Source organism: Varroa destructor, unplaced genomic scaffold, assembly GCF_002443255.2.
Source record: "Varroa destructor unplaced genomic scaffold, Vdes_3.0 BEIS01000002.1, whole genome shotgun sequence".
In the NCBI taxonomy this organism is placed as follows: domain Eukaryota; kingdom Metazoa; phylum Arthropoda; class Arachnida; order Mesostigmata; family Varroidae; genus Varroa; species Varroa destructor.
Genome location: NW_019211455.1, coordinates 51,509,759 through 51,536,108, shown reverse-complemented (window position 1 = coordinate 51,536,108; position 26,350 = coordinate 51,509,759). Strand labels below are relative to the sequence as shown.

At 42.7% G+C, this 26,350-nt stretch overlaps 2 protein-coding genes across 5 annotated transcripts in view; one reads left to right on the top strand and one right to left on the bottom strand.

The window, feature by feature from the left end:
- Positions 1–18,708, bottom strand: part of Ptpmeg (protein tyrosine phosphatase Meg) — a 57,528-nt gene extending 38,820 nt beyond the window's left edge. The window contains exons 1-2 of one of the 3 annotated variants that reach the window (XM_086978859.1): positions 18,478–18,708; positions 4,260–5,411 (exon numbers count right to left, since the gene is read on the bottom strand). In XM_086978859.1, coding sequence (XP_086834985.1) covers positions 4,260–4,706 — 447 coding nt within the window. In that variant the 5' untranslated portion in view covers positions 4,707–5,411; positions 18,478–18,708. Of the gene's footprint in view, positions 1–4,259; positions 5,412–18,477 lie in introns of those variants that run through there. The other 2 variants (XM_086978860.1, XM_086978862.1) reach the window with 2 other exon arrangements.
- Positions 1–23,419, top strand: part of LOC111245917 (uncharacterized) — a 140,967-nt gene extending 117,548 nt beyond the window's left edge. Inside the window, exons 4-7 of one of the 2 annotated variants that reach the window (XM_086978881.1) lie at positions 13,553–13,623; positions 18,748–19,006; positions 20,393–22,486; positions 23,136–23,419. In XM_086978881.1, the coding sequence (XP_086835007.1) occupies positions 13,553–13,623; positions 18,748–18,892 (216 nt within the window). In that variant the 3' untranslated portion in view covers positions 18,893–19,006; positions 20,393–22,486; positions 23,136–23,419. Of the gene's footprint in view, positions 1–13,552; positions 13,624–18,747; positions 22,487–23,135 lie in introns of both variants that reach the window. The other variant, XM_086978884.1, reaches the window with a different exon arrangement.
- Positions 23,420–26,350: the final 2,931 nt, after the last annotated feature.

Genomic DNA, 26,350 nt, shown 5'->3' with positions numbered 1-26,350 from the left:
AATGGTATTTACAGCCTTGCAGCTTGGTCTTGTAGTTGCAGCAAGGGTTTCGTACGACGTGACTTGTTTCTGGGGGATGGAGGCTGCTTCGCGATAAGCTTCAGTTAAATCAGCAGTTGTCTATAACGCACATCTATGGCGTGCGTTCGTTCCATTTCAGTCGACTGTACTCCGCTTCTGACTGAAAGCAAACTGCTCCTTTTGTGTTTTGAATGGCCATTCAATGCATTGCTCTCGTTATTAACTACGTTCTGCAATGAAATCTGACGACACGGCAGGTTCTGAAAATACCAAAACCGCCTAATGTGGATGCCCAGCTTCGTTACCACTATTTCATGACATTCGAGAATCCTTAGAGGCCATTCCACTCTAATAAGGGTCACACCCCTCCACGTCTGCCCTCCGCCATCGTAAAGTACGTCTAGTTTCAGGTGCGGTGAAAAGATCCCTCGATCTAAACTGGCCTTTATCCGTTGTTTGAACCAGTGTGAACTGCCAGCATCGGAGACTAACAGGACGGCGGCAGCAACCGCGCGGTTTCTAAACACAACGACGCTACTATTGGCCTATATTACTGTGCTATATAACGGAAAGTCGAAACTTGTTTGTCGTTTTGCCAGTGAGTTTCATGTTCCATTTTTGCGTGCTAGGCCATTTTTTAACATTTTTCGCCCTCTTTGTCCCGATCGTATTCTTTCTATATACCTCATCTTTTCCGGCCACTAGTGCTTCCATAACTAGACCTTAAAAACCCGTGCAGCCCGTGCCTCAGTATTTCATAATACTCCATTATTCCGTTCTGCGTTTATTTCATGAGGTGGTCACTCAGGGCGTAAAAACCACCAGCGGTTCTGTTCTCCTCTCAAGCAAAAAGAGCCAGCATCTTTTCCGAGTTTCTTGCTTTTGCTCCTTTCCTGCTTTCTCTGAAATCTGTCTCTTCCAGGTACAGGGCTGAACGAAATAATGACATGATCAGAAAGGCGTCTGCAATGGCCGGCTGCGCAGCCGACGGAAAAAAAGAGAAATCAAATCACCCAGAAGCCTTGCGGAGAGCGAAAAAGTATATAAATTTTTATCATTCAGACTTCATCGCACAGCTTCTTTCTTCTTTGACGCAACACTCCACCAAGAGTCGTCTTTCCTCTGCGCTCTTATATCGTACTCGGCCGCGCGTAGCGGTTGTTTCTGCCTTACCCTGATACCATTTCTTCTGCTTGTATATTACACGCTGTAGGTAAAGGACGTTCCGTCGGTCCGTTTCAGGCTGAGGCTGACGCACCCAATCTCAGCCAGGAGATAAATCTATGTTTAAATCATATTTCGATTATAGATGAGTCCATAATGACAATAATCATGTATCAGATACAAGTAGGTTCGTTCGTGATGTTGACGATCGTCGTTGACTGTTAACGAGGACTGACACTATTTGTTCTGGTGTCACTCGTAAAACAAATCTGTCCCTGCACATAACTTCTCTGAAGTTTCCTAATACGTGAAGCGTTACTGGGCAACGGTCATAGCGGTACGCAATAAAGTGGAAAACCATTAGAAGGTGATACTAATAGATGGGCATAACAGCACCGTTCGTCAATTAAACCTAGCCGACCTCAGACCGGGTATGTGGGCTAAAAATAGGAGTAAAAGCCTTACGCTATGCTGGTTGACGTTTTGCTTCAAACAGCGGTAGACCTCTAATCTTAGCTAGTAGCAGTAGGTCTAGCTACGTCGTTACGCAAAAAAAAGCTTTCAAAGGCCAAAACGATTTCTGTTTCATAGATACATACAAAATGTACATAGAAAATTAACTGTAAGCTACATAATATTTCTGTGACATAGTAACTATTTGTAGACAAGTGTCTTTAGATGTCACTGGACGTTACTCAGAGACGCTTATCTTTCAGTGCCGACTAGAAGGCAGTACGGAGTTGGACCATTATAACCGTATATACTTTTGACCCTAATGGCTTGGAAAATAAGAGCTACTTCGAGCAAATGACGAGATTTACTTTTTTCTCAAACCCTGCTCTACAATCTATTATCACGCACATACTTTTATACACACATTCCACTTTCCGAAGGCCATCATTTCTGAGGCAACTCCTTCTATTACCTTCGTTGGGTAGCCAGCAAACGCGTGCTAACTAACACCAGGGCCTGCCAGTTTCGACAAGGGATTTTTTCAGTTAAGTTCTTCTTCTTGCTACTCTACCTAAACACCCTCAATAAATGGACGTCACTGGCTGACGTCTCGGCATTATTCTCTTACTACCATCACCGTTCGCCCCTTTTAGCGATTACCTCTCAACGGTGTCATTCCTTGAGCCGATCAAGCCGACAGCAATACCACTATCATAAAGACCATTCCACCGTTTTCCTTCGTCGCTGTATCTTTCTGGCGCGTCTGCCTTTGTTTCGGGATTCCGTTTTCTTGCGGAGCAGACGGTAACCAGTAGCATTGAAACAAAAGTCTGGGTTTCTTAGCAAGCGGGATAACTGAAGTCCGGTCTCGGCACTAGGTATGCTATCGTGTGAGCGCCTAAGCTCTAATTGGCACTATGAATTATCCCGTCTCACACGTCCATTAGTTGTCGTTTAGTCGTAGCTACATAGGTTCCTCGAGCTGTCTATTTCGCTAGCCAGCGCAGTTGCATCATACTAGCTCGTACTCTTACTCTGATACACCTGGTACGTATAAGATCTTTCTTCTTTATTAAAGAAACTACACATCCAGTAGCAGCCGACCAATCGCACAATACGGACCTAGTCATTAGATCTTTTCTAGCCATCGACTTCCCGTAATAAGTATCCACAAACATTTTCTATCCTAAAACCGAGGGTGTATGACCTTAAGGCGCAGGATCGCCAAACATCGAAACAGATACTGGAGAAATAAGGCCTATATGGTTACAAAACTATTGCCGTAGGTTGTTATAGATGAAATATTTCTTTGATATTATAGTTGTGTTTAGTGAAGCACGAAATCAATCACAGGTTTATTCAATGTGTTTTGTAGCTTAGCTTCTATATAACATGACAGAGGCGATTGGTAATCGGTTAGGGAGCCAACGGCTCAATCCAAACATAACGATTAATCCATTCAGGAAGCATACATCCCTTTTCCCTTACAATTTAATGATGACTATATCGGATAGGCACAGACACGTTTGAGGTGATGGCGAAAGGTTTTGAAGGCATCGGCCTTTCTGTGCTACTTCGATTGTCGCAGTGTTCAAATAAGACATCTGTTTTGCTGACTGTCGTTGTTGTGGTCAGGAACGCAATAAACTCCGCAATTTACGCTATCTGGCAAGAGAACCTACGATTTCTTCTCATTCTGTGTGACAGTTTTCACCGTTGCTACGTCCTGTAGCAGAAGAGTCTATATAAACGAAAAAAAAAAGACAGTCGCACAGACACTTCATCTATTCTTGGTCATTGGTGAGATCCAACTGCCTGCTAGCAGTCTTCTATTTCCCGTGAGATTTTTGCACTGCGTGCATCGTGCTTGCGTCACAAAAATGTCTATTCTATATGTCGACCCTTTCAAGAATGTGCAAACAAACTGGATCATGTTCATGGTGGCTGGCCGGTAGGAAGGAGAAAACGGTGCAGGTGGAAAAGCAACCCCTTCATGTACCTGCTCATTTCGCTATCTGCGGCTTTTACTGGCTTAACAACTGCCGGATTTTTTCCGTGTAGTGCAAGGTGCGAGCCGCACGCTCCTAAGAAGTGCAGTAGTTTACCAATAGCGAAACGATAATAGATAGATTTCCTGACTTCTTAGCAATCTTCAAAGAGATCCGTAAAAACGTCACTGTTCCAAGCCTTTATACTTTTTTTTTTTTCTAGATCATTTTGTCCTTCTCGATCGAAACCAGAAGAACGACGACCAAACCTGGGCTTTATTGGTCTTGGTTATGCAGGTTATGTTGTCTCTCGTTTTATTCGCTGAATCGAATGCATATAGTATAGTGCAAAACTATAAGGGCCAGAAGGCTAGCGGACTCCAACAGCGCTTTGTTTGTATAAAGATGTCCTGCCATACCCATGCCCATAACGGATGTGTTGCACTATCCGTTTGCCATTGCCAAACGTTCCATCTAAAACAGAACTATTTGCCGGTCCATTCATAAGAAAGTCCCCAATTTTCGAAAAAGATTCCACAGTGAGTTTTCGCCAATTGTATTCTTTTCCTATAGCCTTTCTCCGATTCCGATTCATTTGTTTGTGTGCTAGTTTCGCCTTCATCATTAACTTACCTTACTTGGGAAACCATTTTGATGTTGCTGTTCCTGATGCAGATGTGATAGTAGGTGTTGCTGCAGCGTCGCCGTCGTGGTGGCTTTATTGTTGAAATGTCCATTTCCTGATCCGTGTTGTAACTGTTGTTCTTTACAAGCAACTGAACCGACGGTGGCCATCTGCTGCTGCTGCTGCTGTTGTAGATCGGACGTACCGCTGGCGGTGCCATCTCCCGGCCTTGAATCGCCTGCTCCGGCACCACTTGTTGTGCCACTACCTGCAGTACTAGCAACTGCTGCCGCCGCTGCAGCTGTCGTTTGTGCGGCCTGATGGCGCTCCTCGGATAGCGACACATGGTAGCTGTTACGGGTCCCGGTCGCCGGCAGCCGAAGCGTGCCTCGCAGCTCCCGAAGCAGCGACGTCGCACCGGGTCTCCGGTGTGAAGAGGCATGCGACGATGACATGCTCGTCCCGGCGGCAGCTGCTGGTGTGAACCGCAGCCGCGGCCTTGAGCCTAGTTATCACCACCAACACGGAGGTAGATGTTTGCCACGCCTACCACTACCACGTACTTACCCACCCCGCCCACCCACGTCTTGCGCTTCCCCTCAACAACAGCTAATACAGCAGCCGTCACGTGGGGCACAATCGTATGGGGGGATGAAAAAATTCAAAGCACCAGCAAGCTGCTGGTTCGATGTGGCTATAGCCACCACCGACACCCGGTCCGCTTCGTTGACGGGTGGTCCCGACCAATGTCGAGCGACAGGAGGTCCTGCTGACGATGAGAGTCCTGAATCAGGTGCAAGGAGATGCGGGATACGCGGTCGTGGCGTCTGCTGGCCAATCATGACCCTGCTCCACACAGCATACGGTGCGTTCCTCGCTAACCCTTCTACCACGATGGTTACGGACTTGTATAGGGCACTGCAGCTGGTACAAATCCCGGAGTCGCTTACAGACCACACTGCATAGGACGCCGCATTGCACTGAACATGGGTACAGAGCAGAGTCAGATCAGCTTAGCAAGAGCGACCATCAGTAAACCATTAATGGTCATAAACAGATCAGTGGTCAAACTGGTTGTGGGTCGGTGTGGGCTTTTTGCTGACTAAATTAGCAGGAGAACTCGATCTTCACTTCGGATGGCTGCGGCGCACTCAAACCATCTGTAACGATCGCAAAACACAAAGTAAGCCTGATGCTTGAATTCAAGTACTTCAAAAACACTGTCAGTTTCGAACGGGTGTGTTTTAAAGCAAATATTTTACTTAGATATGATTTACTTTGACAACATTTTAAATTTTCATTAAACGCTTAGTGGGTTATGTATTCTCCATCCAACATTGTAAGGTAAGTTCTGCTATAGGTCAGGTAAATAGTTTATTCGGCAAAACTTTAGTATTCAATTTAATATCGTAGAACATTATTTGGTTTCCTCAAATAATCAGTATTAGCTATCAAACGTCGAACAAGCATTCACGGCCTTTTGCAGGTCGGAAAAATCATGCTATGATAGGCCAAAGAGCTAAAAGGGTTTCGGATAACTGTGCGAGCGGCATCAACCTATGGCAAAACGAGTTTTGCGGCTTGCCACTAAGCAACACTGGATTAAACAAACCAGAAATATGCATTTATGGCGTGGAGACATTGCTGCGACAAACTGAAATGTCGTCTACCCTTTCGCAGACATTTAGTTAGTACCAGTCCCATATTTAGTTAAGTCACGAATGCTTCGGAACCCTTGAGCCCTTCAACAGGACACCTTTAAGTTCCTATAAATCAACATCCTGCGGAAAACATCGTCTGGAGAGAAGCCTTTTTCGTTGCAATAATTTTATTTACCATTTCGATACGGAACAATATGTGTCAGTAAAGCGCATGACTATGTATAGTAAACAACAATATTATCGCCTGTACGTTTTTACCGTGCATTTGGTTAGTTGTACAAGAATACGTTATGTGAACTGGATACTGAATTTTGGCTTGTTCGTCTGCTCTTTCGATCTTTAGCGGCTCGAGGAACGTCGGTCTGGAGGAAGCCGTGTGATTCCCCGACAAATGTTACTCTACTGTGAATAAACGAGCGGTTTAGTCCCAAGTTTTTCTATGTTTAATCAATTTTGCATAATTTAGTGCAACTACTCGTTCAAGTTCAGCGTAGTACGTTCACTGTTTCAACACAAAGCCATAAAAGCTTTTCTAGTTAAAAGAAGTAGACGACTGGTGCAGGACTAGCTATGGGTTCCTGAACTGGCCGGGCTACTTTTGTCATTTTCAACTACCTGCAGCCATGGCAACCTATTCACCGATTCAATATTCCTTAATTCGTACTCGTCGATTTTCTCAGCTGGTCTCAGAGGTGACCTTCGCAGATTGTTACAACTCTTATGAGTGACAACTTCTTTTCGCATGAGATCATTTTTTCCCGAAATTTAAATAATCAAATGTAAAAACGTGACCTAGATATGTTTTGCAAGTTGTGTTTGAGTCATGATGATACTCCATATTGTCATATGTAGGAAAATTTCACATTCTGTTTCTACGCTATTACAAAACGGTTGAATTTTATGGATGAGACGCACAGTTTAGGTACAGAATCGATCAGTGAAATGTGCCCAGCAAACACATTAACGAAATCAGGTATAAGCAATACATTCACGCTCAACGGTAGTTAGATATATACATATATATATAACATATGTAGCGTATGAATCCTATTACTCGAACTGATTTGATTTTAGTTTACGTACATTTTTGCTGTTTTCGTTGTTATTCAACAACGCTAGTACTACCAGCAGTTCTCTACTTATTTGTCCTCTCTTCTTTCGGTCCAGCTAGGCCAATAGGCTCAACTTTACGCATTGTCGTAGTTCATCAAAGACCTACAATAGTCGCTAGCTTATGCGACGTCTCATGCCATTGTCGTTGTATAGAGAATGCATCGTTTTCTCTGTCACCATCACTCCTCATGGCCCATTGGTAACAATCCTAACATCGGCTAAAATCTGATCGTCAACATTCAAAAATAGAATATCACGAAACTGCGAAGAGGACAGCAGAAAGAAACCTCTAGAGATACATGATAAATAATCACAGACGTGTACGCTCGATTTCTCGTGCACAGTGGTGCTACGTACTCCGTGAATTCCCACAAAACGATGAGAGGTGCACACCCCAGTCGGATGTTATGACCTGCCAGAACACCAACTATGCTATGGCATCCTACAATACTGTTTCAGTTTGCAGTAGCATCATCATAATGCATTAACAAGTCCCAATATTATGACTATAAAAGGCTGCCTTGGGGGAATCTCTTCTTTCAGTACCCGTGATCATGATTAACCTCTGTATCCGTTATACGTTATAATACAGCAGCAGCAGCAGCAGCAGCAACTAGTTTTCCCCCTTTTTTCCTTTCCTCTGCTTTTCCATTTTTGCGGTTTTCTCTTTTGTCCTTCGTGTATGTATATCGGATAGAGTCGGTAAGCACCGATGATTAAGTTAGGTTATATACTGAACGCACGTAGTCGGGACCGCCGAGATAACGGCTGCGAGTGAGAGGGAGAAAGAGATTACGGGACAAAAAACGTTGCCGGGCGCTGTGAATAGAGCTTTCTGCGGCGGTCAATAGGTTGGCAAACTCGTTCGTCTGTTCATTCCTCTATCGCGAGCAGCCCCACCCACTCTGTCCGGCGCTAACGGCCACAACGCACACGATGCGACGGCAGCAGCAGCAGCAGCAGCAGCTGATGAAATGGTGGCGATAAGATGAACGAAGATGGCCGACATCAGCAGATGGCTGGAAAGAGTCAAGCTAAGCAGAGAACGCGAAGGAACCGCGAAGGAAAGTCGGCGCCGAAGAAAGACGCTACGGCTGTGTGTCTACAGGGGGTACATCCATGAAATTCTGAAGGCCTGAGTGCTCCTATACGACATCGTTTTGTGGAGCATTGGCGCACAAAGCTATTTTGTTGACCTTTTACCGTGATGACTGCGGCGTGCTGATTACCAACCTAGTCTCTACATATACTATGGCAGGGCATGTTTGTACTGCCATTTGATTAAAAATATAACATTACAATAATAATTTTTATTGTTATTCTGAAATGCTACCGCCGGCTATATGGGGTCGCGAGCGGGATAAAAGATGCGCTTGAAATGCAACCAAATCTTTATTGTGAGGAAACGTAGTGGGACATAAAACAGAAGAGGTAAGAACTTCACATTGTATAAACACGCATCTACCGCAAACATTTTGACAATTGTAACAAACACCTAGCACCTGTTTTGTAACATATGTCAAGATAAATCGTGTTATGCAGTCAGAATAATAAGCACATCTTTTTTTTAAATCGCCTAGTTTAGTACTTCAAATTATTATCAAAGGGGCTCATCGCATGACCTGCTTAATCGTTTCATCGCGCCGTTAGATTGGGTCCGCGTCTACGAATTGCATGAAAACGCGTCTGCAATTTTTTGCGTCTCAATATTTTTGACTCTGCGGACAGCCAAAAACTCAACAATTAATTTCAGGTAACAAACGTACCTCTCGACTGGATGATCAAACAAGGCTACGCTGTTGCTTAGAAGAAATCCTAATTTCCAATGATTCGATTTTATTCACCCACGTAAAGCTACCCTTACCCCTGGACCATTAATAACACGCTCTGTTGCTACGCGCCCGCATCGATCAACAGTATCACCTACACATACCGTGCACGAGTTGTGTGTGTATATGTAAAACAAACACAACACAATCAGTAAAAAGAAAACATCACACAAATTGTTTAATTCAACTTTCTCATCGTTTCGAAATGGCGCAAAGCCATCTTTCTGTTACTCTTCGCCGCTTCTGGCAGTGTAGTAGGCCCGCAATGAGAGTATTTGCATAACAACAAACGATTTAGACAGGCGATCGCGGACTGTATAGTGAAACGCCTTCAGCGGCCACCGCTGCTATTGGCGCTCGTTGTGGTCTATTAGAAGTAATCTACTGCGAGCTGCACAAGAATTTGTGCACAGGCATAACCCCGAATGCATACATACATAGTAGAGCATCATACACAAAGCGTTTCCGTCTCCATAGGTTTCCGCAATTCGTTGGCTAGCGTTCTTTTTTACAGAAAAAAAAAAAAAAAGACAAAACCCGAAAAAGAAAAATAACTTATAAATAAAAGCGTCCAAAAGCAGCCAGCCGCCAAACGAATGGAGAGCGGGGGGGGTAAGTCTGCGGCCGGAACTCACAACGACTCACCCCAAAAGCCGCCGTATATGGACAGATACACGAGTACATAGGTAGATGCAAGCATACGTTGATGCCAAGAACTTGGTCTGAGCCACTATAGCGTCCGCATCCACATCTGCCGCAAACGCTGTCGCCGACCAACCGTCTGTTCGATCACGAGCGTGCCAGTCCAGATTGAATTGTCATAGCGTGAAGATGAGGATCCTACTGTGGCAGCAGTGGCAATGATAACGGCCACTGCAGAGCGGCAAATATCGGCCTACTGCTGCTCCCATTGTGATCTTTTTTATATCCACTTAAATCTGACAGTGGAGCTACGCGTCCGAAGGGCGTAGTCACCACGACGGCGTCGCGTTACAAACGAAAAGCGCGATCAACAGAACACTGGGTACTTTTACAGAAAACGCAATAGCGTTTATCAGCTGGTTGTTGCATCTGCTTTCTGTTGTCGTTCACTTGCGACTGAACCGTTATTATATCTATCGCACCACCGTAGCTGCTACAATGCTTAGCATCCTTCCTACAGCTGACTTGAAGAATGAGGAAAGCCTATGCCAGATAGTTGAGCGATTGATGGCTTATATTGTTTTAACCGTGAGTTACCGTAGTGATTTAATTGGCACTCGTCGCATTTTTCGTTTTGTTTAAACAGCGACAATGGAAGATTAAACGACGAAGAACCTTAGCAAGAAATGAGTGAACGACAGTCGGGACCACCCTGAGAGGCAATTAAGCTACGGCAAACCAGTCAACTGGTAATTATGTAGTTCGTAAGTATTGCATTGTGCACACATAGAGAAAATAACTGCCAGATAATTGACTAAAGCATCATTTGCATGACGATAGTGATTGAGCTGGGACCCGTTTCTTGCTGTGTCGTTACTGTTGTCGGCTGTTTTTTATTTCGGTAAAAACCGCAATAAAGCGGAGATATGCCAATGTCATACCACTTGAAAATACGAAGCATAGACATAACGAGTTCACGCAGACGTTTGCTTGTATCGAAAAACTCGTTCAAGGTCTTCTTCACTATATAGAGAATAATTTATCGTTTAAGTGTAAGTTGGACTGTTAAGTTTTTCCGCCAGCCTGGAATACATTTCCCAAGTGTCAGCGCCATCGGGTGCAGTAGGTCAGCTTCAACACGTCTTAGATTTCTGAATCCTAATCAGAACATTCAAAACGATCGTCGGTCGTGACGCTATCAGCGACGTTGTTACCGACAACAACTTATAGACAAAACATTGTGATACGAAGATATTTAATAAATAACCTCCACCAGTTTCATGAACACGACAAACCAGCAGTAACAGCATCTCTTTAATTAGTCAGCTTTAGAAGTTCTGCTAGGTCTGGCCTTAATGCCTGCTACTGAAGAATTGGTCGCGTTCGACCAGCAAAGCCGTCTCCCCTTCATTCCTGTTGCCGGAGTTGCGAAAGTGAGATAATTATTATGTTGTGCCCGTATACATGTTTAGTTTGATAATACCGATCTTAGCCTGCATGCATGTATGTATATATACATGCGACGCAACTTTTATTGACAGAGGCTATAGCTGAGAAGGGCGGCTAGAGTTCTTCTTGTCAACCAGTCGGTTGTCCTACCAGGAGGCTTTTTTCAGCGATAAAAATCGACGTGGACTAGACGGGTTCAATTCGCTCTAGTAGCGCTTGACGGACACATTGATGTAAAAACTATTCCCCGATACACCGTGTATGATTTGACAGCTTCGGCCATAGCGACAGGCATGGTCGCAGCGCCGACCATTTTGAACCGCTCGCGCAACGCGCGCATTCCGGTCAAAGCTGACCTTGCTAAATTTGACTATAAAATCAATACGAACGAAGACAGAGGCGAGCCTCGTGAAGAACGTAGCATTCATTAGCCGCGCAGTATCCCTAACCCACTTGACACGCCATGTTGTGGTTAAATGGCTGATTCGCCAATTTAAAGCATTCATCGCTCGATGAAGAGTGCTAGTTTCTAGCTGAATATGTGCATGATTTACGCTGTACATGGAAACTAGAGTGGTAGGAATAGCTTAGGACAAAAATAGAAAACTAAAGACTGAATAGATGTTGGTCGTGCTTTTGGAGCTACGCGTCCAGATAGGAGGGTACATGTTAGGTCAACGCAGACTTATACGAATTAGCCGAATTCACTGAGATTTGCTCAATGAAATATTTCTATATCGTAACAATTATCAGCCAGATTATCAGGTAAATGGGCAGCATAGATAGAGCGCACTCAAGGCTAACGCGTTGAAAAGGAAACGTAAAATTTTAATTTATTTTTATATTTAAATATCAATTTGGGATGTGGGGCACAGGCGGGAAGATTTAAACGATTAGGGAAGGGAATCGTTCCACTGGTGATAGAGTTCTTTAGCAACGCTAATTGCCACAAACGAAAGGGCAGCCCTTCTCAGCAGGATCACTTTTATGTGGTTTGCTCGTGTACGACCTATTTATATTCAATATACAAAACTTGTTTCAACGTAGCATATCAATATATTATCATGATCTGCGCAAAAATCGATAATAATAATAATAATAATAACAGTATCAACTACGCTTGCTTGATCCGAGCAACAAGTTAGGCTAAACAGAGCGCAGAATACGATAAGACTCCATATTTTATTAGTAGATGCTATCATAGTTTCAATTTTGCTCCTCGAATCAACTTACCTTTCAATGAGCTTTTCAATAATAACTGTCTTTACCGAAGCGTGAGCTCACTACGGTCAAAAGATCCGGTTTTACAGTTTTTGGTAAATATCATCACTTGCTTTTTTTTTTACGGGTCTTCCATTTTACGAAAACCATTTCAGTAAATGGGGCAAATCGGACCAAACAACAACAACAACAACAACAACAATAATCATGATAATGTAGGCGAGCACCTGTTACGAACAAGGAATATTTACACTTTTAAGGCCAAACTTTTCTTAACCACGCAACTTGAAAATTAGATAAGTTGGACGGCCGTTGACTTTAAGAGCCATTTTTTTGGCGTTATATTAGACTCACCGATAGCTGGCCTTCTAATAAAACAAAAAACGATACTTTGTCCATATTAGTGACAATATGTTCACGTATGAAATAAGGCATTTCTTGTTCAGTAATTACTTCTACTGATATAGGAGTAGGGCTTCTTCGATTACTGCTAGCATTCGCAGCTATATATACAGCGGGCAGAAACTCGCATGGTACCTTCCCACAAGAATTATGCTAAAATCTGGCTCTAAGCCACCAAACACCTGACCTAACCTAACCTAACCTAATCGGATGCAATTTTTATGTGTTTTCCATCTTTCACACAGCCAGAAAGACCGTCAAGCTATACAGCCAAATTTCTACCCCCATTACTTTTCATTATACAGATACACGTAGATAATGATTCGGATCGAATAGGCCGAAACTACAACAGTCCTAATAGATAATAGTACCTTTTTTAGCGTTTTAATAATACTTACGGCTACTACTAACACTGTCTAGCCCCTTTATAATTATCTCTTCGTTGCTTTTGCTCAGTTAGCTGAGGAGCGTACCTTTTCAATAACTTTCGCATTGTTGCCTCATAGTAAATGCTTCAAAATTTAGTCCAGCGTTGCAGAATAGGATTAAACGCTGTACACTGTAGATTAGCCATTCATTGTTATGAATGCCAAGTGGCTACCTTAACCCAAAAAATCAGGAGAGTTTGGTACATCAACGTATTTCGTGTGTTGGTTATTTCTCTTTGATGTTTTGCTTATCGCGTTAAAAAAATTCGTCCTTCTAAGGCTACCTCCGATAGGTCATGCACAAGATACTGACATGGAGAATGTTATTCTATTTGCGGGCAATTTATGCAGGGACGGTACAATCCAGATCCAGACGTTCAACATGTTATGTATGACACCTTGACAACACAACAAACAAAATAAATAAACGGCCCTTAATAAAGACTGACATCCGCATCTTCGTTTAGTATATTTTCAACATTATATAAAGATAAAGGTAAACCTTAATGGAAATCAATAACTCGAGCCTAGCTAATAACATATCACTCTTTTCCAGATATTGTTGCTGTTCATCACGCTGGAGATCCGCTACAAGCTAAATCGGATGTTGGACGGGCGAGCGGGCAGGTAGGCGCTTGTTGGACCACTAAATCATCGTTGAGTCGTGGGCTGGGGATGAGGGGTAGCATCTCGGCCAAACATTTTCAGTCGCCACAAGCAATCTATTTCCTCGGGGGGCGCTGGCCCACACATCTTACAGCAGCTGTCAGCATCAGCACAACTGCCGCCAGTTAAGCTGCAGATGTTATATTAGCTGACTACAGGAAATGGAAGGGGCTAATCTGTCGTGAATCAGTCAACCCGCGACCAATGGCCAGCTGTTGGTACAGATATTGTCGCTGTTCGTACCCTTTGCCAAGATGCAAAGCAAGTGGACCAGTGTTTTGTCTGCCCTTGTAGATTTTGCCCGCCTGCAACCCCATCAGTACTTCTGGTCGGTCGGCTATTCGCCCGCACCGAGGGCCGGGTGTCAGTCTCGCCATAGCAGCAGGCAGAGCGACGACAGCCCAGAAATACGGACGACCAATTCAATGGTCATACATATCAGATATACTATATCATACATACAAAAGCAAGGACATAGCCAGCTTAAAAAAAAAAAACAAATCTGGTGAACGTAGCGATGGTTGTAACAGTTAGAAAACTAATAGGTAACAAGCAGGCTAATTATGGCCGCATATTACATCGTGGATGTTGATAAAAGTGTCGATCTACTTGTGTGTGTTCAATTACAAACGAGTATCGTCTATCCTCCGAAAGGAGTCGCTAACTGCTGTTTTATGGGTGTGTGTGAGTAAGTGTGTGTGTGTGTGTGTGTGTGTGTGTGAGCGTGTGTAGACAAGGACGGTAAACTAGACGTACTTGCATTCTTCTACAAATTGTTTTTATGTGACCTGTCATAAAAAAAAAATAAAATTATAGCCAGTATATCGAAGAATATTCGCTACCATTTGAACACCGCTTGATTGTTAACATACTCCGTATAAATGTATATAGAAATAAATGCAGATACATTTGCTTGACAATACGAAATCAAGAGCAGGCAGTATAATGTTGCCAAGTTGCGCATTTCGATGCAATGAGTAAGTCACGGATAACGTGAAGCAAGAGAGAACCCACTGTGAATAGTGATAAATATAGAATATTGTAAACCGCAGAAAAAAGACTGCTACCAGACCAGCTTTACTAGGTCAAAAGACAGATCAATGAGTCTATATATGGAAAATTACTTTCATTGGACTTATTTACTCTATAATATTGTTTTAGGTCCAAATATACTTAATAAACAGCTGCTAGTTCGGATTCGGTTACGGCATAAAAGCCCTAGCTGCTAGCAGATATGTTCCCAGCTTCCGACCGATGCCCTAATCTTTCATAATTTTGTGGTAACAACGCGATCTGCGTCTCACCGGACCTGTGCGAGCGAGACGTTGTGACCTGTCGCGTTGTCTGTTTAATCGATTTCTGTTAGTTTGTAGAGGACGCAGGACGAGGCTAAATCTCCATTAGGGGCAGGCCACATTTGTTGCCAGTAAGTCGCCATATTCGGACCGTAGAAGGGACGGAAAACACCGAAGGCCTAGTGTTACGGTGAACACCATTGAAAGGCCGCTGAGACTGTCGAACAACTTTCGAGGAGTGAAAAGAACCGCTGCGAAAAGCGAAATTGCATGGGCACGCTTGCAGCTGCTAATTCATATGCAAGTTAAGTTTTGACATTCTCAGATTTTTAATCGGTTTAAATTTCAAGTCCACAAATAAAGTTTGCTTTCAGAAAGATTACTTTGCTTCTCTATACTTGCAGGGTTATTTCCGGTTGTCTTTTGGCGCTGCGCTTGATTTAATAGTACGTTGCAGGTTTCACAAGCCCCCGAAGGCAGCGATGCTAAAAGTGCACTTAAAGCCGATGTTGGAGTTTTATTTATGAAGAAAACTGAATGTAACCCAAGATATGGTGCATGGACCGAATACGACAGCTGACCACACAGTCAAGAAGTACTTTGTTCGTTTTTGAAGTGGTGACTTCAGCGTTGAAAACAATACACGTAACGACGCTGAAATTCTCGCCCTACTGGATTTGGGCATTCGCCAGCTTGTAGCAAATAGAGGAACATTCAAATCGTCGCGTCAAAGTAACGATTACGTCCATCGAGTAGACATGTCTGAGTTCCTAATGATTCGACCAACCACCATCGAATAAAGTAGGTAGTGAAAGGTAGCGTCACTCAGAACAAATCATGGTCATAGCTTGGTAGCGCTGTTAAAAGAACCGTTGAACGCTACTCAAGCAAAATGATACGATATATCGATGGGATTACATAGGTGTAGTCTTCTATGAACTTCTTTCAAACAATCAAACCGTTAGTTGAGTCTACTGCCAAGAACGGCTCATGTGTTTAGCGCATGTGTTAGTATTCAAAAACAGCGCTCGACTATGGTCAACAGGAAAGGAGTCAGGCTTTGCCATGACAACGCCCGACTTCACACTTTTTAGGCGCTTGCCAAAAGCTGTTGAAGTTATACCGAGGTATGTTACCTTACTCAGCTTATAAAACCAACCTTGTTCCTCGCTGCCATCAAATTTTTCTTGACAAAACTCACGGAGTTTGAAGAATTCTATGTTTTAAAAAAGTGTAAAAATCCAAAATATCGATTAGTTTATCGCAAATACATCAACTAATGCAAAAATGAAATTCAAAGGCTGCCCGAACGATAAGCGAGAGTCGCTGTTAACAATGGCCAATAGACCATTGATTGAAGTTGTCCAGGCAAAAATGGTTTTCATTAGAACTTCATAGAACTCATTAGAACCGCTGCAAACTTATGCAACGAACAAATATAAAAAACTTCATTTATTCACACAGGTATGCATCGATGAAGTAATAATCCGTAGTTGCTTTCAACCTGATGCTTGGCTGCCCAGTCGATCGCGATAACTCAATGTTTTTTTTTTCTGTTAATTCTAGAGTTTGAGATATTGAAGAGGATTTATGATTGCTTGTAATTCCAAAAACTAGGTGCAACTTGAACATGCGGAAGCGCACTATCATCGTGACCTCACTCATTACTACAGGCAAATGAGAGAACTACTTTTGAAGCTTTTTTGTTCAGGATTGTAGTAAACTGCTACATGTGACCATCCGAACTATCTCTTTTCCACTGGCTGTATTGTGCCTGTGCTAAGTTGTTGTGTAACAAACGCCCGCTATCGTCACGATGGATAACTTATGCGCTATCTGAACGTTCTGACTTAAAACGAACTACTAGTAGTAAAAGGCGCTAGGCGCAAATCAACCGATACTGTCGAATCGTCCTAATGCACAACAATAACTAACTTGTTAAGTGCGTGCGAGACCTGCATCGGCTTTTGACTATTCTGTTTTTTTTCCGCACTTGAACAACGTAAACCTTTTATATTTTCTAGAATGTACTGCTGTTGTTTTCTGGCCGGTGATTATACTTTGTATGATTATGTACCTCTGTCTATAAATATGACTATTCATTTGCACAGCACGAAAAATCCTCCACATTTAGTGTACGGTGGATCTCCGTTGTTGTGCTGCCGAGGTGGAGCATCTTCCGGGCTCCAATGGTCGGCTGGACAGTACCTCACTGCCGTGGTCCGATACAAGGCCATTTCTAAGTGACAGCTATTACCGATGCAAACAAAACGGCTTGTATCGATACTGCGAGGGTAGAGAGGAGCCTTAACAAGGATCCAGCTAGCGGAAGTTGGATGAATCGTCTCTAGCAGCAATTCGGTGCTGACCGACGGCACGGACGATCGAAGAAGTGGAACAGAGGTACTCAGAGGCACGGCTATCCACATACTCATAAAATCGTATACTAGAGACCGCTTCTTTAGACCTCGAACATAATCCGCAGAATATAGTTGGCATCCCGATGAACGTGACGGTTGCTCTGACCATCAATGTCTCCTCATGAATAAGAAACTAATACTATCGTCAGCTCCATACGATCGTATTCGTCAATCTGGTCTAGGCCTACACGCCTTTGTGGAGTGTGCAGATCTGACAGTAACACAACCAGCATCGGTTCACTGCCGGTCGTGATGCTATTTGATGAGCGAATGGAATGGACATAGATGGAATGAGCAATTCCGAGCCATGCACATCTGCTATACCATATTATGTCATAAATGTTGTAGGCTCGGAATGTATGTCGGCCCAGCTGATGGTGCTCGTTTTTACAAAAATAGTTGAAACGTAATAACCTTTCTTCGACTAATATTGCCAACCGAACAGATTCTCGCATTTATCTGATGATACTACGTGAGTCGGTATGTTATAATGTTTTCATAATTTGTTCGGTTGCCTCGCACCACCCAGCTATTTTTTCCGCATTTCGTCGCCTGGCGCCAGTATCAGTGGGCGCTCACTTAAGTAATTTGACCACGGTACGGCTCTGTGCGGCTCGTGCGCTAGGATCTGACACGAACCTCACTTGCATCGATGGTGTACAGCGCCCGTAGTGTGCATTCAATATGAGACGGTTGTACATGCATTCCTGTCACAGGCTTATAGGATCTCATATATACATGTATGCATGTATATGCATCAATGGCCGAAACAACCCTTAGCCAGCAACGAAGCTACGGACACTAAGTGAGGCTGAGTGACTATATGCCGTAGTTTCTGGCCTTCGGCACTACATAGAGCAGATAGAAACCGCAGAGTACCACAAGGACCAATGTAAGGTACAAGCAATACAGCAACAGTATCTCGTTCGAGATGCACGTGAACGAAGAATATGTTAATGGCAGTTTTCTCTGCGTGAAGAACTCGAAGCTGCCTGTAGCTGAGGTTATTTCAAAGGCTGACTGACTAGTAGCTAGTTACACAGCAAATCAAAACCGCCTCTATGCACACATAAAGCAATCGTAGCCTTATGCCTACAGACCTGTAGTTAGACGTGCTCGGATAGCAAGGGCACCTGAGCTTTGTCTGCTGCAAGCGCTCTTTTGCTTGCCTCATTTATTCTTCTAAATTATTTTCCGGCTTTTATTCTGCCTGTCTCTATCTGTTGTTGCTTCCTGCTCCAACATGAAACATTGACACTCAGCCTTCGTCGCCACTCTCGAAGACCTGGGCAGATCAGTCCCGTGATAGACACCCACTCTCAGTGCTATAGTCTCACATTCCAGTTTTGCGTATTGCCTCTTTGAGACAGGTGCCGCAAGCCTCACGACAACGACGAGGACGACGATGACGACAGCGACGACGACGACGACGTCGACGGCGACGGCGATGACGATGAGGATCACGGTGACGATGAAGATGACGACGAAACGTCCAGTTTGTTGCCGTATGCGTAGGCCCGAAAAGGTTTTTTACAATGTCAATCGTCGCCAGCGTCACAATTACGGCTGACGCGGTACGCGCTGCCGCTCAACACCGTGTATTTGCTATACACAACAACAATCCGCTTGGTACATAACGGTCTGTGGAGGAACACTTCGATTTGAAAACTGTCCAGCTATCATACTCGTACAACCTGTGATAAAGCAAAAAATAACATGACATGAATCTATGGAGCCAGCAGCCGACTAAAAGTGGTTCGGTTTTTTAGAGGTTTGAATGGTAGCCATTGAGGTTTTCATTTTGTCCACTCACAGTTACTTAGCACAAGCACCACTAAGTACGAAGTAAATCGCTTTACGAAGGACGGCGCAAGCCAGCACATGTAATATTCTAATTCAAAGTACAACTTAAGTAAAAGCGGGTTTTTCTTATATTTTTGCATCTAAGATTAGGAGTGAAAACGAGTGGGGAAAACTCAAACCTGTCCGGAGCCTACGCTCACAGTTAACGTTATTCTTGGCTTTTCACATACTGAACTCGTCTAGGACCTCACCCTTAAGCCGGGCAACCAAACAAACACAACAAGGTACTAGCGCCCGGCACTTGCTCTATATACACAAAAACCCTACATTTTTTCGTTCGATTCTTTACCCTTTAGAGCGTTAGTCGGTTGCTGTCGATGATCGATCATTAGACACACACAAATACCTGCTCACGTTTCCACATGTTCTTACACATCATAGAATAATCAAGGACACAGTTGACAAAATCCCACTTGCACCCAACGTTCTAGTGTGGCCGGTCAGGAGACCGAAGAGAAAACGAGCCTGAAATTACCGGAAAACAGGCACTTCTCACTGACACACAGGCACAACTACTTCGTAGCCATGTACTGACAGTCTTTTTCTGTTTGGCTAGTACTCGTGCCTCGTATAATTGAAGTTGTAGTTACCACCAGACTATCGCTTTGCTTATGCGCTTGCTACACGCACGCACACACGTCTGAACGCGTATTTATATATATATATACATACACATATATGTATAATATATATGTGCGTATATATATACTCACACAAGTGACAAAAATGGCACCGGGATGACGAAAAAAACTGATCACACAGAAGCAGCGATGCCGATAATGGGTACGATAGCGATAACGATTATAACTTGACAACCAACAGTAGTATTATATCACCTTTTCTTTACTTGGTCGCACTTCAATAAGTCTTCGTCGCTGTTTCTCCTACCGCTTCTTCTCGAAAGGATAACGGCACTTGGCTATAGCACGGCACTTCTGATTATGTCTTGTGTGTCACTCGTCGTCAAATATCATATCTATATAATGAATGACAATTATTGTTACTAATATGATTATTATTATGTAACTGTTTTCGTTTTACATAACAACAACTGATGGCAGCTTCGCTGAATAAGCCACTTCTTTTTCTTATAGCACACGCACACACATTCACAGCGGCTTGAATCGCTTGTTGTTGTCGCTATCGTTGCAGTCGCAGAAGTAGTGACCACCGACGCTTCATCGATGGCGAGCAGCACCAGCGGCAGCGGCTGCCACAAAACTCATCATCACAGAAAAAGATACCGGCCTGCAGCACGAGCAATGGGACACAACATCAAACCCACAGCAGCAGCAGCAGCAGCAGCAGCAACAGCAGCAGCAGCAGCAGACGGACATTAAGCTACGATTGTTACGTACGACTGCTGCCACTACAAGCAAAACTTAACTGCTGCCGTTAGCTTTCGCTCGTCGTCCGTTTGTCTATTGCCTACTTCAGCCAGTGACTCGTGCTTGCTTGCCTGTCTGCCTGCCTGCCTGCCTGCCTGCCTGCCTGCCTGCCTGCCGTCGTGCCGAAGAGCCGGAGAGAACAAAGCGTAAGATCTGCTCGGATCTTCTTTTTCGTTTATCGGCTTACTTGCTGTAGCGGCCGCGGTGGCGGCGATGTTCGACTGGCTGGAGGGAGCTCCTTCCGTCTTTTCACTACGGTGGCGGCCGCAACGGCAGCTCTTTGCTCGCTCGCTCGCTCGCTCACAGTCGACACAGCCCAGACGATACGACGGTGTCGATCGTACCGCTGCTGCTGCTGCCGCTGCTACCAGTGATGATGATGACGATGACGATGATGATGATGCCGATGATGGTGACGGTGATGATTCTTGAAGAACATGGCGAACGACGCTGATCTTGCTGGAGATGTTTAAAGTGCGGGTGATACGGGCGGTCCGCGCGCAGTGGGTGATGGCGAAAAGGGGTGCTCAGATCAGTGGGCCGGGTGGCGGAGGACAGAGGAAGGTAGAAATGAGATTTGAAACGACGAGCGCGCGCTGGATACAGACGATGGGAAAGTTGTCAAATTTGGAGTGTGAAACGAGTGCAGTTAATTTACGGGAGTGTCGAGTGAAAAAGAGGGATTAATAAGTATATTGCCACAGGGGGGCGAACAAGAATAGAAAAAACCGAGCTGCGAAATAGGAACTGGCGTAAATGTCACACCTTAGACTGTTTTGTTGACACGACACCTGTTAGTCGTGGGTAAACGCATTATGGGGATTAAGTGGTAATTGATCGCACGTATGGCCAAGTGATTTTGACTTGAGGAATTATTTCATACAATTTTATCCAGTTGTCGGCGATCGTTGTTATTTTAACAAAATTTGTAACGAAATATTCAGTACTCTATTTTGGTATAATGGCAACATTACCGAGTTCCCTCGGATAAAAAAAAAAAAATAAACATTAGATAAATTTAGCTGTGAACTAGTTTATGCATCTGCAGGCGTCGGCAACGCAATGGATTTTAAATGCTAGAAAACACTTTAGAGCCTCTAAGACGGACGTCTGCGAAAGAGCAAAACACAATTTCTGTATTCTCTCAGAGGGAAGTTGATTCTAAGCATTATTCAGCACATAATATCAATCTGGATTACCGTTTTAATTGACTGTATTCTTGTTTAATAGTCTCTGGTTGTGTTCGAACAAGCCAGCGTGTTTTTGTTTACCAATAAAAGTTTGAGCCTTGATTGTTTCGAGTGCAGTGTATCTCTGACCTCAACGATTGTGTGGCCTGGACTTGCCAATTGATTGTCTCCAGCTGTTTCTAGAACGTGTATAGGACGGGGTAATTCCAGATGGCCGTGAGTTACTATAGCTAGCACCGAAGTTTCAATGCTAGCAGATGGAAGTACGTCGATTTGCGCAGAGGCATCAATTGAGCGTTATCGCTTTCAATATTAGTAAACAACCTTGCGAGACAAAATACGTTTCGGCTATGTTGTTTACTCCTGGTGTGTCTAGTTCGTGCGGTATATGTGTGGGGTTTCCGAAAAGTAACACGCGTAGCGAAAGACTGTAGTAAGTGCTATCAATCGACTCATCATGCCGTCTATTCAATGGGGGCGGGCGGGGCGGCGAGGGGGTTGATCGGCAAGATTACTTTTGCAGCTGTTACGAGCGAATATAGGCGGGGTTTTTCCAGGCTTTCTAGACAGATAGCTATGGACTAGCAGTAGCTTCGACAAAATAATGCGGTTACATCAATGGGAGATAGAGATGCAGGCGGGTGAAAACTTCTTACCGTACTTGCAAGGTAAGTCCAACAGTATCGGCGTGGGCAAACATATTCATGCAGGGTCGTCGTATTAGCGTAAACATAAACACCGTAAAATAACGATTGTGTTTGCGCCCAAGTTTCCTGTCGTAAACGTTTAGAGGTGACATGGAAGCATGAGTTTTTGTCGAAGCTGCAAGTTAACGTGTCCTCTTGGCTGTTCGTCATCTTTCTAGCCTTCGCGCTAATATAGGGAGCATTGTGAAGTTAACTCATATTGTATTTTAAATATTTTAATCTGATATTACTTAGCAAGTTGCATAGTTATGGACAGACACTGTTATAAATTTATCGGTCCGATATTATCGCGGTCAACACTTTATTGATAGGCAAAGGATTTTTCAAAAAATAGAAAGCTTCTTAATAAGTCCTATTTCGTATCTATTCTACCACTCTATTTGTACGCTTATATTTTCTTGGAGAGTGGGAACTTTTCTAGGCAACACCAAATACCCTACGACGCTCATTTGTGTACTGCGCGCAAATATTATGTCCCTGCTTTTGTGAGTCAGCTAAATACTTCGCTGCTATCGAAGTGTCGTGTGTGCGTGTAGATTAACTACATTATCATATGGTTTTTGCTTGTATTGTTTTCATTTTGTTTTGATAACTTGCGTTACTCAAACAGAGACGTAGGTGAGACACACGTCTATGACTACTTGAGTCATGTCGAAGCGAGGCAGCACGCGGTCCTGGAATCATTGCATACCCTGCACACGTCAATATGAAGTCCAAGAAATAGTGCGTATGTTCCCATACGACTTGTACATGAAAACAAACCTCCTGCAGATGATACACTGACCTGTCACCCTTTGACAATCATCTGCTTTATGTTTAACACTTTATGTTCCAGTACGAAAGTGGCCATTGTTTTTCTGCTGAGTTAACCATAAACAAATTTTCCATATCCAACTCTTAGCTGTCTTCTTTACAAAGAAAGCTATTGCTATACTTATCTCTATCCTGTTTAGTCGACGATCGAAGTGGGTTCATGCTTAGATTTCAATCCTCTTTACCCCCACCTGTCTGCGTAAATCTGCTGCCGCTGCATTATCACGGGGGCAAATTTGTTGCCGTTGTCATATGAAAACAATTGAGAATATCTAGGTTTTGTATACCTATCGGTGCAGAGTTAGAGACGCCTTTGATATGACGATATTGATATCGTACAATGTCAACTATAATTCCGGTTGCAAGAAGGTGCTACCTACATCGTCATAAGGTAAATGTGCACTTACTTAGTCAAAAGTTAGAATCAACATGCTAGAAAGTATGTATTAAAGATATTTTATTCAATAGCCTAGATTCTTCGGAGGCCAACATTGGCTGAAATCATGAGATATTAGACTAGTTTTACGGTAATGCTCTTTATTGGGCCAACACAGAGGGGCCAACACAGAGGGCCAACACAGTTTAACGATGAAGATTATAATCCGATGTTATTAGTGGGAACAGTGTGAATTTTTCTTTTTCAACAATTCGTTTATTTGAGAGTGGACTGTGGTGAAACTCATCTTTGGGCCACGCCTAATGGCAGGCTTTTGGTGGGGTTTCACAGTTTTTCCCAATTCTAGCCCTGTAAAGTAAAAATCTCTAAATTTAAACTGGATGAGTTCATAAAGATGTGCTTAATTCTCTGCGCTTACAATTGTCTATGTGGCTAATAAAATATAGACAATGTCAAGACAAAATAAACGCTCTTATTGTACTTGAGACTATACTTAGGATTATCGAGTAATATATACATATATAGCCTAAAAGTTTATCATAAAGTAAAGTATATTGCATTCTTTTAGACGTGTAGATAATTTCTAGTGTACCATTTAAATGATCGTAGTATCTAAGAAACTATGAGAGTGAGAGCTAGAAACTTTTTTTTTTTTTATTAAACGTGAGGTTTAGTTACTAAAGGTTCTTCATAGACAGAAACTTCATAGACATTCCGAGTCTTAATAGGTCTGGTTGAGTATCACTATTGAAAATAATTTTGCTCTAATAAGGTGGATATTGCACTGTTTGTTCTATTTGTCAGATTCTATTCATAAGATTGAGGAACGTGGTTCCAAAATAAATTCTCATTGCACAATGATAGCTTACTTTACAAAATCCTGATATTCTCCTGATTGATACATATTGGCCAGCCCAAGAGAAAACAATTAGGAGTTTGTTAATATTGAAGAAGAAGTTCACACATTTGATACGTCACTAAAGTTGAGATAAATTGTTCTTTAGATCAATTAATTTAACTGACAAAAATAGTTTTAACTTGTATCTATGAGATCAATTGGTGCGTGCTCAGTTCAACGAGGAATAATGAAAGTACACAAGTGCTTCTTACTTTTAAATTTATTATAGGGAATATAACACTTGTAACTTACTTATGCCTTTTAAAGATGATATAATTTTGAAAAAAAATTAAATGATATTTTAAGGAAGATAGAATTTCTTAGAAGCTGCTACTGGATAGGTTTTGCCTCCAAAGGCCACCAGCAGGATTAATAAGTGGTAAAGTATAACAATATAGAAGTCATCATTATCAAGGTTCGCAGTGCCAAAGACGGTCAAAGTTCGCGTGGATCCTTAATATTTGTGGGAAAAAAGAAGGAAGCATTTGACATTAGGAAGCAACAAAGTTTTCTTCTGATAAAAGTCATGAACCTACTCTTTGTTGAAGTGAAAACCCATTTTTAATTAAACGTTCTTCTATGTTCTTAGGGTATACTTAATAACTACATTGTATATATATTTGAAGAAACTACATGTTCATTTATAAATATCCACATTTATATCCAGTAAAATCACACCTATATCACACAATATATATATATATATATATATATATATATATATATATATATAATAACGTTATTATAAGAATATCTTCATAGAGCCAAAGATAGCAGATAATGTTCCACAGCTGTTCTTCATACCGAAGCTAAACATTTACATGCTAAGTATTGCCCTGAGCATGTTTACGAGAATATCTGTTTATCAATAAAATCGGCTGCAATTGTGTCTACTACGGGTTAAATGCGCTTGCTACTACAGTTCGTGAGTAAACCTGCCGTTTACCTCGTTATTGTAATAGGTATAGATATTTGACAAATAAAATCGCTTGGAAACGTGCTATTATAAATCCATACCGAGCTACTAAATCTATAACTTGTAACTTGTCGTTAAAGTCAACAGCATAGGTCGCCTACATTGAATAATCCATTTTCATTTTTCAACGCTCTTCGCGCAGCTTCTGGAAGGAACACCGATGCCCTGCTGCCGACTATTGGCTACCTATTATTTTAAATAGCTACATGCTGGTATTTAATAAACGAAGGGCGTTTCTGCTCTGTAATGGGGATGAGAGTCGCCTAGAACTTTCTCTACGAGCTACAAGCTTGTAAAAAGAAAGTTGCTACAAGCATAACTACAACCGGATTCGGGGACAGCGACTCGAAGTTATCGCGCCTCGATACTAAATGTCAATGGACTGAAGTATACTACAGACTTCTTTATACACAGAAATCGACCGACTTCGTAGATTTCTGACTTGCCCTGGTCGGGACGTCATCTATGAGTATGAACTAAATGCAACAGAGAGCGCAATGCAGTCTGATTGTTACCAGAACGGTGGAGCAAATAGCGTCAGACAGATTGACTGCGTATATATATATGAGTGGAGTATTTCGAGGCAATAGAACATTGTTAGGATTTACATTTGGGTTTAAAGAAATGGTCTTCTATGTTTCTGAGTATCTTAACATATTGAAGTTCGACTATCCGATGTTCGTGATTGTTATTTATTCTTGAGTAATTACCTATCGTTTCTGTCATTGTTATCTTGTGTCA